The 15,540-nt window shown below is 52.9% G+C and overlaps 5 protein-coding genes across 5 annotated transcripts; 1 reads left to right on the top strand and 4 right to left on the bottom strand.

Moving 5' to 3' along the window:
• Positions 1-2,324: 2,324 nt before the first annotated feature.
• Positions 2,325-3,906, bottom strand: CkaCkLH20_11313 (hexose carrier protein; the record flags this gene model as incomplete). Its single annotated transcript, XM_038894027.1, has 3 exons — positions 2,325-2,976; positions 3,034-3,337; positions 3,408-3,906. The coding sequence occupies 3 exons, from the start codon at positions 3,904-3,906 to the stop codon at positions 2,325-2,327; spliced, it is 1,455 nt and encodes a 484-aa protein (XP_038740605.1).
• A 1,150-nt stretch (positions 3,907-5,056) lies between these two features.
• On the top strand, positions 5,057-7,863 carry CkaCkLH20_11314 (alpha-l-rhamnosidase; the record flags this gene model as incomplete). Its single annotated transcript, XM_038894028.1, has 2 exons — positions 5,057-5,443; positions 5,506-7,863. 2 exons carry the CDS (start codon positions 5,057-5,059, stop codon positions 7,861-7,863), a joined length of 2,745 nt encoding a protein of 914 aa, XP_038740606.1.
• A 198-nt stretch (positions 7,864-8,061) lies between these two features.
• CkaCkLH20_11315 (aldehyde dehydrogenase) lies at positions 8,062-9,682 on the bottom strand (the record flags this gene model as incomplete). The annotated part of the gene is made up of 3 exons (XM_038894029.1): positions 8,062-9,242; positions 9,297-9,496; positions 9,555-9,682. The coding sequence occupies 3 exons, from the start codon at positions 9,680-9,682 to the stop codon at positions 8,062-8,064; spliced, it is 1,509 nt and encodes a 502-aa protein (XP_038740607.1).
• A 597-nt stretch (positions 9,683-10,279) lies between these two features.
• CkaCkLH20_11316 (uncharacterized protein) lies at positions 10,280-11,098 on the bottom strand (the record flags this gene model as incomplete). Its single annotated transcript, XM_038894030.1, has 3 exons — positions 10,280-10,348; positions 10,411-10,477; positions 10,584-11,098. 3 exons carry the CDS (start codon positions 11,096-11,098, stop codon positions 10,280-10,282), a joined length of 651 nt encoding a protein of 216 aa, XP_038740608.1.
• Positions 11,099-12,958: 1,860 nt separating this feature from the next.
• CkaCkLH20_11317 (alpha amylase) lies at positions 12,959-14,678 on the bottom strand (the record flags this gene model as incomplete). The annotated part of the gene is made up of 5 exons (XM_038894031.1): positions 12,959-13,477; positions 13,526-13,907; positions 13,965-14,372; positions 14,424-14,471; positions 14,527-14,678. The coding sequence occupies 5 exons, from the start codon at positions 14,676-14,678 to the stop codon at positions 12,959-12,961; spliced, it is 1,509 nt and encodes a 502-aa protein (XP_038740609.1).
• Positions 14,679-15,540: the final 862 nt, after the last annotated feature.

Consider the following 15,540-nt stretch of genomic DNA (forward strand, 5'->3'; position numbering starts at 1 on the left):
TTACAACAAGACGCACAGCCTGCCAGTTCGACCTCTAAGGAAGGCGGCATGGGTACTAGTCCAAGGAACAACCCGAATTTTGATACCGAGCCTTCGATTCGCGAACCCAGGTGCACCCCGACGAAGGAAGTATCCGCCGGCGGCGAAGAAGAAAAGAACGATGTGGACTCTGATCTTCCAATCAGCACATCGTCTGGCGATAGTTATGACAAACCCAATTTCTCCGACAATCGGCTGAATATCTTCGGAAACGGTTGGATGACGCTGCTACCACCAATGCCAACTGCTTCCGGCACAAATGCCCAACATGCAAAGCTCGACAGCCCTTTCAGTCTTCAAATCGCACTAGCAGCCTTGCAGTCGGCTTACTACGTGCTACTCAACGACATCGACCTGTCAGATTCTGCTACTAGGCGAACGTTCCGGCACGTTTTGCAACATCACTCTCGAGAAGAGATACTTTGCAATCTTCGTTGGCACCTTGGACCCGGTATCGGCGAAATTGACCGTTTGGCCATGGCTTCTTTCAACAGACGTTCAGCTGCTCAGTTTGAGAGCGACCTGATGCTTCGCACTACCTCAAGCACGCTACATGATGGGCACTTCCCTTCGCTGAACGAAGACCTAGATGGCCCAATCTGCAACGCCAATGATGTAGCTAAATGGATCCGGCAGAGAATATCGAAAGAAATCAACGATGACGTACTGGAGTTGAACCTGGGTACTACCGAAACGGGTTTGGCCAGCGATTTGGTCTTCGATCACGGAACAAGACAGACAACTCCCCCTTATTTCCCTGAAGTACTTTCACAGTCCGATTACCTCCTGTATGTGGAAGAAGGTCGATTTCGGAGCAAACAATCTCTTCGGGTCTCGAAGTCACTGCTTTTGAAGAACGTATCCAATGTGGGCTTTTGCCTTCACGTCGGACCGGCTTTTGGGGAGCTCAATCTGGAATACGTTGTCAGGGCATCGGCAGTGACGTGCTGAAACTAGGGGTGGCTGCTGTTAAATCATTCCATGTATCCCATCCCATTGAGTTCTAAACACTACCAAGGGCACTCTTTGCCCTACACAAAGAGTTAAAGCCGTCACAGCGGTAAATAATAGCAGACCATCATTGTCATTCCCTGAGGCATATCTTTCAAAACCAAGATCTACAACGTTGAAATCATGTGATATAAACACAAATGAATACGAAATAACCCGCTATCACACAGCCTGAGTAGCCTATGAAGGTAAATTCTATAGAAGCTTACCCGGCTATATACATGGCAGGAAACCTCCGGGTTGTTAAATACATCTGGCAACACAGCCTTTCAGGAACCTGACGGGTTTATGAGACAGGCAATGAGCAAACGGGTTCCATCGAGCCCTTCTCCTGGAAAGTCAACTCATAAGACAATCGTGGATCCCATCGCTGCAAATCTCCCGATTTACAGGAAGTCCATCACAACGTACTTTACCTGGAAACTCCCCCAAAGATCCACGGGAGGCACTTCGGGCGTTGGAGAGGTGATTCTAACTGATTCTGTAATGATCCTACATTGATATGGAGGCAAAACAAATCTATCATCGTCTTAAACAGCTAACAGACTCGACATTCAGTAGAAGAGGTTCATGGCACAGCATGGTGAACCATCGTTCTGGGGATAACTCTTCGGCGTAGATGAAGCTAAGCACATACCTCTCGATATAAGACGGCACCTTGCTTTCCATACTCTAACAACCTTGCCCAAAATTTCAGGAAATACTTCCACACACCAGAACAGTGGGATGGGTGCAACCATGCAATAAGCCCGTCAGGCATAGCAAAGATAGAGATCCAGCTCGCTTCAGTGGGAGGAATAATGCAGTGCAGTATTCCATGTAGTAAATGTTTCAAAAGATACGCTTGGTGTTAATTGGAAGATAGGTCGCTAGGAAAGAGAGCGGATGCACGCTTCTCAAGTCTCTTGGCCCACACGGCCCGGACCGGAAGTAGGTGGGGCATGAAAATCGGCGCAGGAAGCCGGAGAAGCTCCTGTTTGTAACGCGTCCTAGCTGAGACGTACAACCATTCGAACGCACTTGCATCAGTATGCGAACGAGCTTTGTGCACCGGGATTCACTCTAACATCGTATCCGGTCAATTCTCGAATCTACATATCCCAGGATTCAACTAATAAGGAGGTTTTCACGCGCGCATCATTTGGCATATCTCCAACCATGGTGCGTTGAGGATGCATTATTACTATGGCTGATTGAATTTGATAACAACCAACTCCGATACTACATAGGTGTGTATTTTGACTGATCCTTGACCAAATAAGCTAAAATGCTATTCAGACACGATCGAGCTGCTCAACCAGCTTCTCGTCCTTGGCCACAGCGGCTGCCGCGCCCTCGGAGTCCTGCATGGCGTGAGGTACAAGCTGATCACCAAACAGCTCATCCATCTGCTCGAGCGTTCTACCCTTAGTCTCGGGGTAGAAGAAGATGTAGCAGAGCATAGCAATAAGGTTAAAGACGAAGAAGACGTAAAAGTACCTAAAGCCAATAGTCGTCAAGGCTTGAGGCGAGAACTGGGCGAACACGAGGTTGACGGTCCAGTTCGTGAAGGTCGTGATCGCGTTTCCAAGTGCTCTCACTTCCACAGGGAAGATCTCGGCAGGGTATACCCAGCTGATGATGCCAAGCGGGGTGTAGAACATGTTGAACACGAAGTTCATGGCGACCATGCTGCGCAGTTGGTTGGTGTTGTTCTCGTTGATGTACTGCGCTTGCACAGCGTTCACGAGCAATGACGCTCCCAAACCGGCGGCCGACACAATCAAGGGCTTGACTCTGCCGACGCGGTCCAGCATCCACAAGCCGATGGTGCAGTAGACGATGGACAGCGCACCGCTGATGCCGATGATCATGAGGGATTCTTGGGTCTCGATTCCGAGGATCTCGTAGATACGCGGGCCGTAGTAGTTGATAACGTTGATACCACTAAGAACAGGTTAGTGACTTGCAATTGGCAGTGCTGAATCTTGTAGAGAACCATACCTGAGAGGACCAAAAGCCTGGATGCCACAGCCCAAGAGAAGACGCTTTCTCCACGACGGCTTGGTGATGATGGATTTCCATGAGACATCGCCGACGGCTCTGTCTGCGAGAATTACATCGCGAATCTCGCGGAATTCGAGGTCGATTGTGTCTTCGTCGACACCGCTGCGCAGCTTGTTCAAAGACTTGCGAGCCTCTTCATGACGATCCCTCTCCATGAGCCATCTAGGGGATTCCTGCAGGAAATATACGCCACCGACGAGAATAATACCGGGGACGGCTTGAAAAGCAAGGGGGAATCGCCCTAGTCATGAGTTCAATGTTAGTGAACTGCGTAATGATTCGCTGGAGACCACCAGGTCGGGAATACTAACAAGAAAATGCGGTCTTGTTGAAGGAGCAGCCATATCCCAGCCACTGAGCGACGAAGAAACCCCAACTTAACATCCACTGCAACAGTCCGGACAAAACACCACGATATTTGGCCTCGGACAATTCGGATGCGTACATAGGGATCGTAGAGGTGACCATGCCTACCGCCATGCCGCCGATGAATCGTCCGATGATCAACATGACCATGTTAACGGCACCAGCTTGCAAGGCGGAACCAAGGCACGACACCAAAGATCCCACAAAGATGGTGTGGCGTCGACCCATCCAGTTGGCAAACATCATATTGATGATGGTGCCTAGAATGGCGCCTCCTTGGAAAGCTGAGACAATGCCGCCGGTGACGGTGTCCGATGGGTTCGTAAAGTATTCTTTGAACGTATCGAGTGCGATGGTGGACGTGATGATACCGGAATCATAGCCAAAAAGGAAACCTCCTATGGCCAGAAACACGGCCGAGAACACCGTCGTAAGGCGTCCCATGTTGGATGACTTGGAGTTGTTGGTTCAAGAGTCTGCTTGAAACGGACAACAGCCCAAACCACCTCGAATCGCGAGGTGTTATTAAGGTTAAAATAGAGACCAAAGGATAATGTTTTACGAGGAACCGGTCGTGTAGAGACCAATGAGCTCTCTGTCCGCCTGGAGGGTTCGGATCAAAGGTGTCATCCCATGCTGTGGGTCTCCCAAGTTTTTGTACTCGGCCGATCCTCCCCTGATTTTTTCGATGTTGCTCGCATTAAGAATCTGGGGGCAACCTTTCCCCACGCCCACCCCGGATTCAGCTGCATCTTTACCCCGACATTACCGAAATGGTTGGAGACCAAAGACAATAGGCACCGAGGCGACAATACATAAGGATCTTGTCATCAACTCGCGAGCATCTCTATCGGGCCTACACCGCGGTAAGTGGAGCTTGTGAGGGGCCGACTCCGGGTTAGTGGGGGTTCCTGATTGAGCAGTTCGACCGGAAAATGGGGTTCTATTCTCTTTTCAACACGACTGGAAAAGTTGCAGGTCTCAGAGAAGGAAGAAACTCTTGATGTCTTTTCAAGAACTCCAGCTTGGTGGGAGACTGGTGATTCTGAGATAGTTGGGTACCTAGGATTTAAGTCCTGGCTGCTCCGGATAACCCGGCTTGGTCATCCATTACAACTCGGAACATCCGAGAGAGGAGAAAGCAGCAGCATTTTCAATTCGATGACGCCCTCTTGACTCCACTCGGCAAGAGAGTTGTCCAGTCCAACAAGTACCGAATGGCGGCGATCCAGCCCACCGGCGTCTCAATCCTACCAAGTCTCGGCATAATGCGACCCAAGCGAATGGGTACCCAAGACTTGTAGTGGCCTGTTTCAGAGCCTCGAGAACCACCTTTTCGAGTTAACAAAGCACCGAAACTCGGTTCTTTCGGTTCATTGATGATTTCTAGCTCTCGGGAAACCCAGTATTTTGAACCCTGAAGCCGTTGTTGACGGAACTTGTCCGACGCATCGCGAGCTTTTCGTAAACTCGCTAAGACCTGAGCAACGGTACTTGAAGAGCTACACGCTGGTCACTCTAGCCAGCGGACTTTTCGTAGCGGTGTCACTCATTGCCTGCAACCGGAGCAACGGCTCCTTCAACCCCGGCAACAATGCAAGTCACGCGTTGTGGCATTCACGCCTTCCATGAGACACTGGGCATCGACGTCGATGAGATCCGTTTCTACTGGACTCTTCACTCTGATCTCGCACATGCTGCACAAGTCGCCTACAGAGCGGTGGTTGCTCTGAGCCCAGACGCGCTCGATCAGCGGTCTCACTCAGACATCGTCTGGGATTCGGGCAGAGTTGAGAGCAATGCTCAGAGAAACATCCTCTGTAAGCCAGATGGTGGCTTCAAGTCAGCGAGCTTCCACTACTGGAAGGTCACTGTTTGGGACCAAGATGGCCAGCTTGTGTCTAGCGGTGTCAACGAATTCTTCACTGCGTATCCCAGATCAAGCAGACTGTTGCCGCCCTACAGCATGAACCAGACATACGTCAGTTAAACTCTGGTCATCTGTTTTGTATTCGCAGTTGGCTGATGTTAATTGATAAACAGATGCCCCATACCAGTTTAATCTTTCGCGCGTGGTTTGAAGACGAGCCCAACCGATGGAAGGGAGTATGGATTGGAGATAGCAGCGACAAACCCTTCTACCTTCGCAAATCTCTCCATCTAGACCGCAAACCCACACGAGCTGTCGCCTTCGCATCGGGCCTCGGTCACTTCAACCTCTCGTGCAACGGCAACCCGGCCTCAAACCACGTCCTCGACCCGGGCTGGACCAACTACCACCGCACCGTCCAATTCGTCGCCTACGACCTTAGCAATGTTCTCACGAAGGGCGAAAACGTCCTAGGAGCCCACGTCGGCAACGGGTTTTACGCGGGTGACCAAGGTGATCGGTTCTTCTGGCCCATGTACGAAGACAACACCTACGTCCGCTACGGAAACGAACTCTGTTTCTTCGCCGAGCTGCATCTCTTCTACGAGGATGGAAGCAGAGAGACCATCATCACTGGCCCTGACTGGAAAACGAGGAAGAGCGCCACTACGTTGGCGAATATCTACGCCTCGGAGAACAAGGACCTGCGGAACTACCCCATCGGCTGGGATGCACCGGGCTTCGATGATTCGGAATGGAAGGCCGTGACTCCCGTCACAGGACCCAGAGGAAAGCTCAAGTACCAGAGTCAGCCGCCCGTCACTTTGCACGAAACCTTTGAGCCCGTTTCGAGGAAGACTCTGGAACCCGGTGTTGTCGCATTTGACCTGGGCCAGAACGCGTCGACGATGGTTCGCATCGAAGTCAGCGGTCCCGCTGGCGCTGAAGTCATTGTTAGATACTCGGAGAGCATCGACGAGACAGGCAGGGTGCTGATGCCGGATCCCTTGTTCAAAGAATTTGAGACGAAGGTCTACTCCAAGATCACACTAGCAGGAACTGGGGGTATCGAGGTCTGGGAACCTGACTTCAGCTTCACGAGTGCTAGATACATCCAGGTCGAAGGCGTCTCACTCGATGCCGGAGGAGACCTCCCGGTCGTTCATTCTGTTGTCGGTCGCCACGTGTCATCTGCTGCCCGCCGCCTGGGTACGCTGAAGACAGATGTTGAGGATGCCAACGCGTTGGTCAACATGTGCTACTGGTCATTCGTCAGCAACCTCTTCAGTTATCACACGGACTGTCCACAGATTGAAAAGTTCGGATGGCTTGAAGTCACGCATCTTCTCGCGCCAGCGACCCAGTACATCCGCGACATTGAAGCTTTGCATTCGAAGATTCTCGACGACATATTCGACACGCAGGAGTACAACGGTCTGGTCCCGACGATGGCCCCGGAGATCCGATACATGTGTGGGCCTCTTCACGACACCATCACCTGGGGCGGTGCCATCGCTCTGATTCCCGAGATCATCAAGAAGTACTACGGCTCCACTCACATGTTCGGCAAGATGTACCAGCCATGTGTGCGTTACATGGAGTATCTTCACACGAAAGAGAGACATGGCGGTCTTATCGAGCACGGGCTCGGTGACTGGGGTCGTGACATCGCCTTCGGAAACCACCAAGCCAACATCGAGACAGCGATCTACTACAGATGTCTTCGTAATGTTGAGCTGATGGCGCGAGAGTTAGGATACGTCCAAGAAGAGAAGCGGTTTAAGGAGTGGGCAGACCGAATCTATCAGGTTTACAATCGCCATCTTCTTGTTTCCGATAAGAGGGAACACCCTTACGCCTTCTACACATCACTCGACAACCCCGGCACACACGACCGTACCATGATTGCTCAGGCGATGGCTCTTCAGTTTGGTCTAGTCCCAGAAGAGCACATCTCTGACGTGCAGCAGGCATTCGTCGATGACGTTTCTGACTGCAGGATCCGAGCTGGCGAGATCGGACTCAAGTGGTTGTGGAACACCTTCACGGACGTAGACAGACCAGACATTGTCATGGCCATGGCTCGACAGGAGGAGCATCCCTCGTACATGCGTTTCCTGAGGCGCGGCGAGACTACCTTGAATGAGTTCTGGCAGGATGCCTGCCGCAGCAAGTGTCACGACATGCTGGGAACGATCTACGAGTGGTTTTACGAGGCGGTGCTCGGTGTCAAGATTGAGGATGACGCTTACAAGACTTGGACCTTGAAACCTCCTCTGAAGTCGGAGTTCAACCTAGTCGAAGGGACTTTCGAGTGCCCGTACGGCTTGATTGAGGTTACCTTCAAACGCGAGGGCGAGGATGTGCGCATGAAGGTGACAGTGCCTACGAGCACGACAGCGACTCTATTGTTGCCGAATGAAGAGAGTGCTGTTGAGATTACCAGGAAAGGGGGAGATGGAAACAGCAGAGCTTCCGGAAAGAAAGTGAAGCTTCTGCCTGGGCAGTATGATCTGGTGCTGTATCCTTAGGTGTACACCCAAAATGCTTGACCGCTGATGAAATGGTCTGCTGTAACGTCGTGAACTCACGAATTCTGATTGCAATGAGGCATATCGTTCCAAATGATATTCCATGTTTAAGGTCATCATTTTGAAGCATTCGTGTGGGTTCTGACTTAATTTTCCTCGGTTCTCCGGGTCATCTCTACAGTCCGTATCGTTCATAACTCAGAGCTTGGTGCCCATGTTGATATGAACAGCCTTAATCTGAGAATAAGCCTCCAGGCCCGCCTCGCCCAGCTCCCTGCCAATGCCACTCTGCTTAACTCCTCCGAAAGGCACGCGAGGGTCGCTGTCCTGGGTGCTGTTAACCCAGACCATACCCGCCTCGATTTCCGACGCCACGCGGTGAGAGCGCTCAACATTTGTCGTGAAGACAGCCGCGCCAAGGCCGTACTGTGTGCTGTTGGCCAGGTGAATGGCGTCCGCTTCGTCCTTGAAGCTGGCGATAACCACAACCGGACCGAAGATCTCCTCTCCCCATACACGCATCTTGGTGGTGACGTTGGTAAAGACCGTCGGCGCGACGAAGAAGCCCTTGCCCTTGTCGCCGATCTTCAGGGGTGCACCGCCGGCAGCGAGGTTGGCGCCCTCCTTCTTTCCGATGTCGATGTACTCCAAGACCTTCTCGTACTGGACCTTGGACACCTGGGGACCCTGGTATGTGTCCTTGGCCCACTGTGATCCAACCTTGCTGACGGCCTTCAGCGTCTCGACGAAGCGCTTGATGAAGTCATCATAGATGGACTCCTGCACGATGATGCGGGATGTCGCGGTGCAGATCTGGCCCTGGTTGGACATGATGCCCATGTGAGACCACTTCACGGCCTGCTCGATATCGGCGTCATCAAAGACAAGCAAGGGAGACTTGCCACCGGTTTCGAGGGTAATGTTCTTCAGGGTCTTGGCCGCCTGTCCCATAATAGCCCTCGCAGTCGCGGTGCTGCCCGTGAATGCGACCTTATCGACGAGCGGGTGGCCGACCAACGCGCTACCCGCAACGCGACCCAGACCGTTCACGAAATTGACGACGCCCGGCGGGAAGCCAGCCTCCTTGATGAGGGTGCCGAGGAACAGGATGCTAAGGGGGGTCTGCTCGGCGGCCTTGAGAACAACGGTATTGCCGCAAGCCAGGGCAGGACCGAGCTTCCAGGTCGCCATCGCGAGGGGGTAGTTCCAAGGAATAACCTGCGCGACGACGCCGATGGGTTGGCGGATCGTGTAGGCGAACTTTTGAGGCGTTGTGTTGATGGTCTGGCCGAAGGTCTTGTCGGCCCAGCCGGCGTAGTAGCGGATGACGGTGACGCACTCAGACAGGTCGCCATCAAGGGCGTCCGCGTAGGTCTTGCCTAATTTTCGTAAGCTTGTCAGGCTTGGATGCGTAGATGGGTAGGTTCACATACCGTTGTCCCACGCATCGATTGTGGCGAGAACCTCCTTGTTCTTCTCAATCAAGTCGGCGAACTTGTACATCAATGCACCGCGATCTGTTGCCGAGATGCCCTTCCAGGACTCGTGTCTCAGTGCGGCATGAGCCGCCTTGACGGCCTTGTCGACATCCTCCTCTGATGCTGCCTGGACAGCGGCAATCTTCTCCTCGGTACTACGGCTGCGTCAGCTCATCTGCTCTCATCCATGCAGAAGACGGATTGGGGGCTCACGCAGGGTCTATCGAGTCAATCGTCTCTCCTGTCGAAGACTTGACAAACTCGTTGTTGATGAAAAGACCGGTCGGCTGGGTGTACTTGACACCATTGGGTGCTTGCAGCTGAACGGAAAGGTCGGCCATGTTTGCCAGGGATGTAATGCGGGGTATGGTTGCTTGGAAGAGTCTCCCGTTTTCGAGAGAGGGGTATCACGGTTTAAGGAAAGATGAAAGAAGTGAACTTGGTAAGAGGAAGCCTTGCCAGATCATTCACACGATGAAGGTTTTAAAAGACAGTTTGACTCGTCCTGTTGATGACATGAGAAATGCCAAAAGGCCCGTGAAACACCGGAGAGCTACGCCGGGATAGCTTCTCCGCACTGATAACATTCCAGACGGGGATATGACGTGGGGACCGGGGCACAATCGGCGATAAGGACCATGAGATGCGGGGATCACTTGGTGAACCGTCTTGTTTGACCTTCACCGGCCCGAAAGATCATGGAGAAAAGTTGTTCCTCCTGCTATGTTTGCCTGAATAAGAAAGGTATTTACATAAAGCTCGCTGCCAATTTCCAAGTGGAAACTGTGCCACCTCAGCTCCGATGAATATCTACATTGAATCGCCCACAATCCAGGGACTCAATATCCACATATCTCGCAGCGGGGTTTGCATCTTGTTGCTGACCCATTCCCGGAATGTGATCCGAACCCCCTCCGAAAAAGTCCTTGCTGCTCCTCTTACCAGCAGGTCAAGTCGCCAGTCTTGCCGTCGAAGGAGCAGTGGTTACGGTCGTAAGTGTAAGACAGCTAAAGCAAAGCGTCAGAAAACATCACCAAACATTGCTCGCCCGGCCCGGGAGTTCACTCACGTTGATGTATCCGCCCTCAGAAGCAGTCCAGAACTGGTTAGGTCCGCTCATGTACATGCAATCGTAGCTGCAAGGCATGTCAGTTTCTAGCCGCAAACAGCAAAGCCCCATCGGGTCCCAGTGGAGCACCACCGGCTCGGTTTCCCGGTCTGTGGGAAGAGAGAAGAACTCACTCGGTGTGGAGAACGTTGAGTCGCAGAGTAACCTTGGCGAGACCGGCGATGCCGTTCCAGTCCGCGACGCCGTAGCCCTTGTTGTAGCAGATCGCCGCGTGGTACTTTCCGGGCTCCGGGTTCTGGGCCCACATCTCGTCCGTCATGGCCTGCGTGAAGGTCTCGCGGGCCTTGGTCCATTCGATCACGGCCTGGAGGATCTCGGTGATGATGTTGACCGCGACGCCGGTGGCCACGTCCATGACGGCCCCACCGAGGGCGGAGCCGATGGCCGCCGTGGCGCCGGCTGCACGCGTGCTCACGGCGTCCGCGTCGGTGACGACGTCGTCTTCTTCGTCGTACTGGCCGGCCACGATCTCGCCGTGGGTCTTCTTGCCGGAGAAGGAGACGCGCTCGACATCGATGGCGAGGGCGGCGGGGTTGGCTCGGGACGCGAGGGCAGAGCGGCTGGTGGTGGCTGCACCGTTGACGGCGAGCGCGGAGGCGGCGAGGAGGCTGACGATGGAGAAACGCATCGTGAAAGAATGGAAGGTCCAGGGAAAACCGGCTGGATAGTGTTGTAAAAGAATGGAAGTGTAGAAGTGAGATCTAGAGAAGGGTGGCTGCTGACGAAGAAGAGTCTGGAGATGTCAGACATCAAGGCTCGATATATATACTTCGACCTTACAGAACCCAGAGGGCTGAGAGGCTCAAGGTGTTGTTTCTTTTCGGTCCTTCGGTCCGTCACCAGGTTCGGCCCTGCCGTGCAGTTCATCTCACCGCATCTTAGATCTAAGGATTGTCCTTGGCTCAGGTTTAGCGACGCGGCTCGGTAGCATGTTGATTATAAGGCGGGGTTGCTAACACGAATCTGGAAGACGTTGGGCTGAAAGAGGTTATCACAGTCAACGCCTCCCCTGCGTGGTAGACAGGTTATATGACGGGTCTGCTTGGTAAGAACTGCTCCTTCCCAATTTGAAAGTGGCCCTGACGTGTTAGTGATGGAAAACATGGATTATCAGCTTGTCGTAACCACCACCAACTGTGATGTCTTGGCCTTACAGGTCCACATGTTCAGGATCTCGCTGGGTCTGTCTTGTGGATGTGGTTCCAAGCGCAGCCGTGGAGAAGTCGCATGTGGAAATAAAGGAGACATAAGACATCAACCAACTGAATCCAAAACTTGCTCAATCCCCTTACTCTGCCAGCTTCGGAACCCTCTTGCTATGAAATGATGAGCTCTTCTGGCATAAGAAACTGAAGACGACTGGAAGAACCGCAGCATCGTCGTGTCATTCACGATCACGAGCTCTTAGGTTTCCGAAATTCATGTTAACAAACTAAAAGTATGGGCAGACAATCTCGAGTTAGCTGACGTTAGATTAGGTGAGGTCCCTGCGCATCATGCGTTGACAATACCCGCCACGCTTCTAAGGTCATCCAGGTCTTGGCCCAGCAGCGGGCTTCCTGTTTCATTGCTGGGTCGCAGCGCAGGACTCAGCCCGTGATAATCTGGATATTTCCGTTACCATCGCGCTAGAATAACTATATTCGCCGAATACTTACTCATTTCCCCGGCGTGATCCGCCTGACAAGCCCCTGATTGGCAGATTCGCGATCTGTACAAGGACGTAAAGGTCGAGCACGAGTCAGCGTTGTGGTTAACCGACCGGCTACAATAGGAATATCATGGGGTTGTGGACAAGGAGTCTCCCCCTTCCTGGGAGGTCCAAAGAGAGAGGCCTCTTCATAACCAGTCCTCGGCTAGATTCCGCGGCACTTTGATCCTTGCACCGAACGTTCGTACCACACGTGCTCGTAACTTGGGAACCTTGCGAGCTAAGCGCGCTTCCAGGCTCCAACCCGCATGGAAATTGGCCTAGAACCATTAACGAAAGACTCGTTCTATATCACAAAGAGTAAGATGCGAGCGGAGGCTATAACGGTGGTTTGGGTAACGAAATCTGCGTTGAGCTACGGCTGACCCATTGAGATGTCGAGGGCAGATACTATGTAGTCTTCGTGCCGATGCTGATTGGTGGGCAGATTGGTTCAGCAAACGACTTGGCCGTAATAACAGCGCATGCGTATCAAGACTGCCAATTCTATTCAGTTCTGTGCGAAAGTGGACAAAATTAATTACACAGCAAGGGGGATCGAAACGGCTCGAGACTATTACACCCCGTAGCCAAGAGCCCCTTATTTTGGAAGGTTGTTATCGCGGTCCCCATGACAATATACAACGCCATGCCTTCAGTCGCGCCAAGATATGTAGGTCTACACAGCGTAAGAATGGCACGAGAGTCCTTCCGCTACAAACAATGATCCGTTACTCGTTGTAGATGTTGGAGTCACTTTCGTGAGTTAGCAAGTGCTCCTAAATTTCAAGGTGTTACTCACAATTCTTTGGTGAACTTGTCTCTGCCATCTGCGTTCTTGTTGACGAAGATACTGACTGATGTGCCAGAGCACACAAACTCGCCGAAGCCGTCGTCGCCGATGATGACCTCCTTGTCGTTCCACCCGAGAACATCAGTCCACACCTCTCCAGCGTGCAATTCGCCAACGTGCATCCGCTTGGAGCCAGGTCCGGCATTGCTGACCACAACGGCGCAGCCGAAAGGTCGGTCCCAGGTTCCGTACTTGACCCAGCCAAGACAAGTGGCGTAGTCAAAGTAGTCGGCCTGCTTGCCGTAGGCGTAGAGCTTTCGTGCGAGCGTGAACTTCGACAGAGCATCGCCGCAAGATGGAGGGAACGGGTGCTCTCCCTTGATACCGTACAAATCACCGTACCAGACACAGGGGTAACCTTCGCTGCGAAGCAGGATGAGCGCATATGCGATGGGCTTGAACCAGCCCTCGATGGGGGCTTCAAGCGCTTGGTACGGCTGGGTGTCGTGGTTCATAACCAGGGTCTGCGCATGTCAGTTGCTTGCCTTCAGTCGCCTTTGTAAGTCACTTACCACAGCGTTGATGGGTTCCTTCTGCACCAACGTGCCATCAAACACCTTTCTCATGTCGGCGCTGTTGCCCTTGCTGATCTCGCTGAAGTTGTAGACGAGAGGTGCATCGAAGAGGGTGAACTGACGGCCCATTCGCGACAGGTACTCGGACATGTCGTCGAGACTGTCCTTCCAGAACTCGCCGACAAAGAACCAGCCCTTACCGAACTCCTTGTCAAGCTCAGTAATGAATTGGCGCAAGAAGTCCTCACTATAGTGCTTGATTGCGTCAAATCGGATGCCCTTCAACGGTACTTCCTTGGCCAGCCATTTGCCCCAGTTGAGGACGTCTTTTACCACTTCCGGGTGGTCGTAGTCAAGATCAGAACCCATCAAGAAGTCGCTGAGCCACATGTGTCAGTTTTGGAGGATCCCCTGTGGACGAAGAGCTCATTCTTACTAGTTGCCCTTCTCGTCGTCGACTGATTCAGCCCACTGCCCATCACCCTTGTCGCCCATGATCTTGTAGATGGCCGACTTTTCATTCCTGGCATTGTAGTCGACTCCGCTGAAGTGATACCAGTGATACTTCTGCTCGCTGTACTTGTCCTTGCGGCCAGGGAAGTCGTAGCCGACCCACGCATCGATCTCGTACTTGTCGCTGACGAACTTGGTGCGGTCATCGGGGTCGACCTCGGCGGCGAGGCACTTCTCCTTGCGATCGGCTGCGAACTTGTGGTTCAGCACGGCGTCCCAGTAGATCCCGACGCCGTTATCCTTGGCGGTGTGTGCGAGCTTGAGAAGCTCTTCTTTTGTTCCCCATTTCGTCGCGACGGACCCTTTCTGGTCGAATTCGCCGAGGTCGTAGCTATCTGGTCAACATCGTAGCTAGCAATTGGGTCACTTGGTCGGAACGTACAGGTCGTAAATATCGTATCCGTTCCCAGTCTTGGAGGAACCCTTACATCTGCGGCCATGATTAGCATGTGGCTGGTTCAATGCGTGCGTGGAGATGAACTTACGCGGGCGGGATCCAGATGTTGTCGATGCCCCAAGCCTTAAGCTGCGGCACATGCTTCTCCAGCCTCACCCAGTGCTTCTGGTCGGCGGGCACATACCATTCGAAGCCCTGCATCATGGTATGGTTCTCGGGGGTTGGTTCTTGGTCTCCCATCTTGGGCAACTTTGCGACGTCGAGAGATTGATTGTAGGTGAGGGGTCGACGAAGTAGTGAGGGGTAGTGAGGATGGTCTGACTACCAGTTGTAGGGAGGTGAAGAGAGCTACCCGGGAGGCGGAAGGTTCAATGGAAAGACGGCAACCTTCCAGATATATGGCCGGCATTCACCGCCATTGAGAAAGAGCAATTGACTACTTTAGCTACAAGACGCGGGTTCTTCCTGCCATCTTACGAGGCGTCGCATCGCGGCTGATTCCCCATGTCCAACTGCAGGTTGACGTGGTGACAAGCAAAGCGCGAGCAAATCAAATAGCCAGGAACCGACATTCCGGCGCTCGTTCGATAGCGGCTCAGGTTAGAAGCACATGCGTCTGCGAAACAGAAATCAAAGAAGAATCCCCGGCCCTGGAAATGGCGCAACACTAGCAGGATTCCAGGAGACACCGACCACCAATCTGTTGGGATTGGTGCCGAAGCGGCGTGGAATCCAGGCTTTTTGATGCCTTGAATTCGACTTAGTTGACAGGGAATATTGCGTCATGCCGCAGATGGCTTGATAAGACGGCGAGGTCTGGACCATCTTAGGCTCGACTTCGGGGCCGGCTTAGACCGAGACATGGGCACGGGCTCACCGAGCCCTCACCGAGGTGAACTTCGGTAGGTGGGGATCATTTGGAATTCCATGAAGGAGACATCGTGTTTGAGTTAGGTGCAACGGCTCTCGGAAGGCAAAACAGAGCAGTGGCAGACTTTTGAAATATGTAAGATGACTCAATGTGTCCTTGGTTACATAACATGAACCACTTTTACCACCCGAAGCACGGTAAAGCCTCCGAGCATCCATCTCGCGAAACCTC

The sequence above is a fragment of the Colletotrichum karsti genome (assembly GCF_011947395.1).
Source record: "Colletotrichum karsti strain CkLH20 chromosome Unknown Scaffold47, whole genome shotgun sequence".
In the NCBI taxonomy this organism is placed as follows: domain Eukaryota; kingdom Fungi; phylum Ascomycota; class Sordariomycetes; order Glomerellales; family Glomerellaceae; genus Colletotrichum; species Colletotrichum karsti.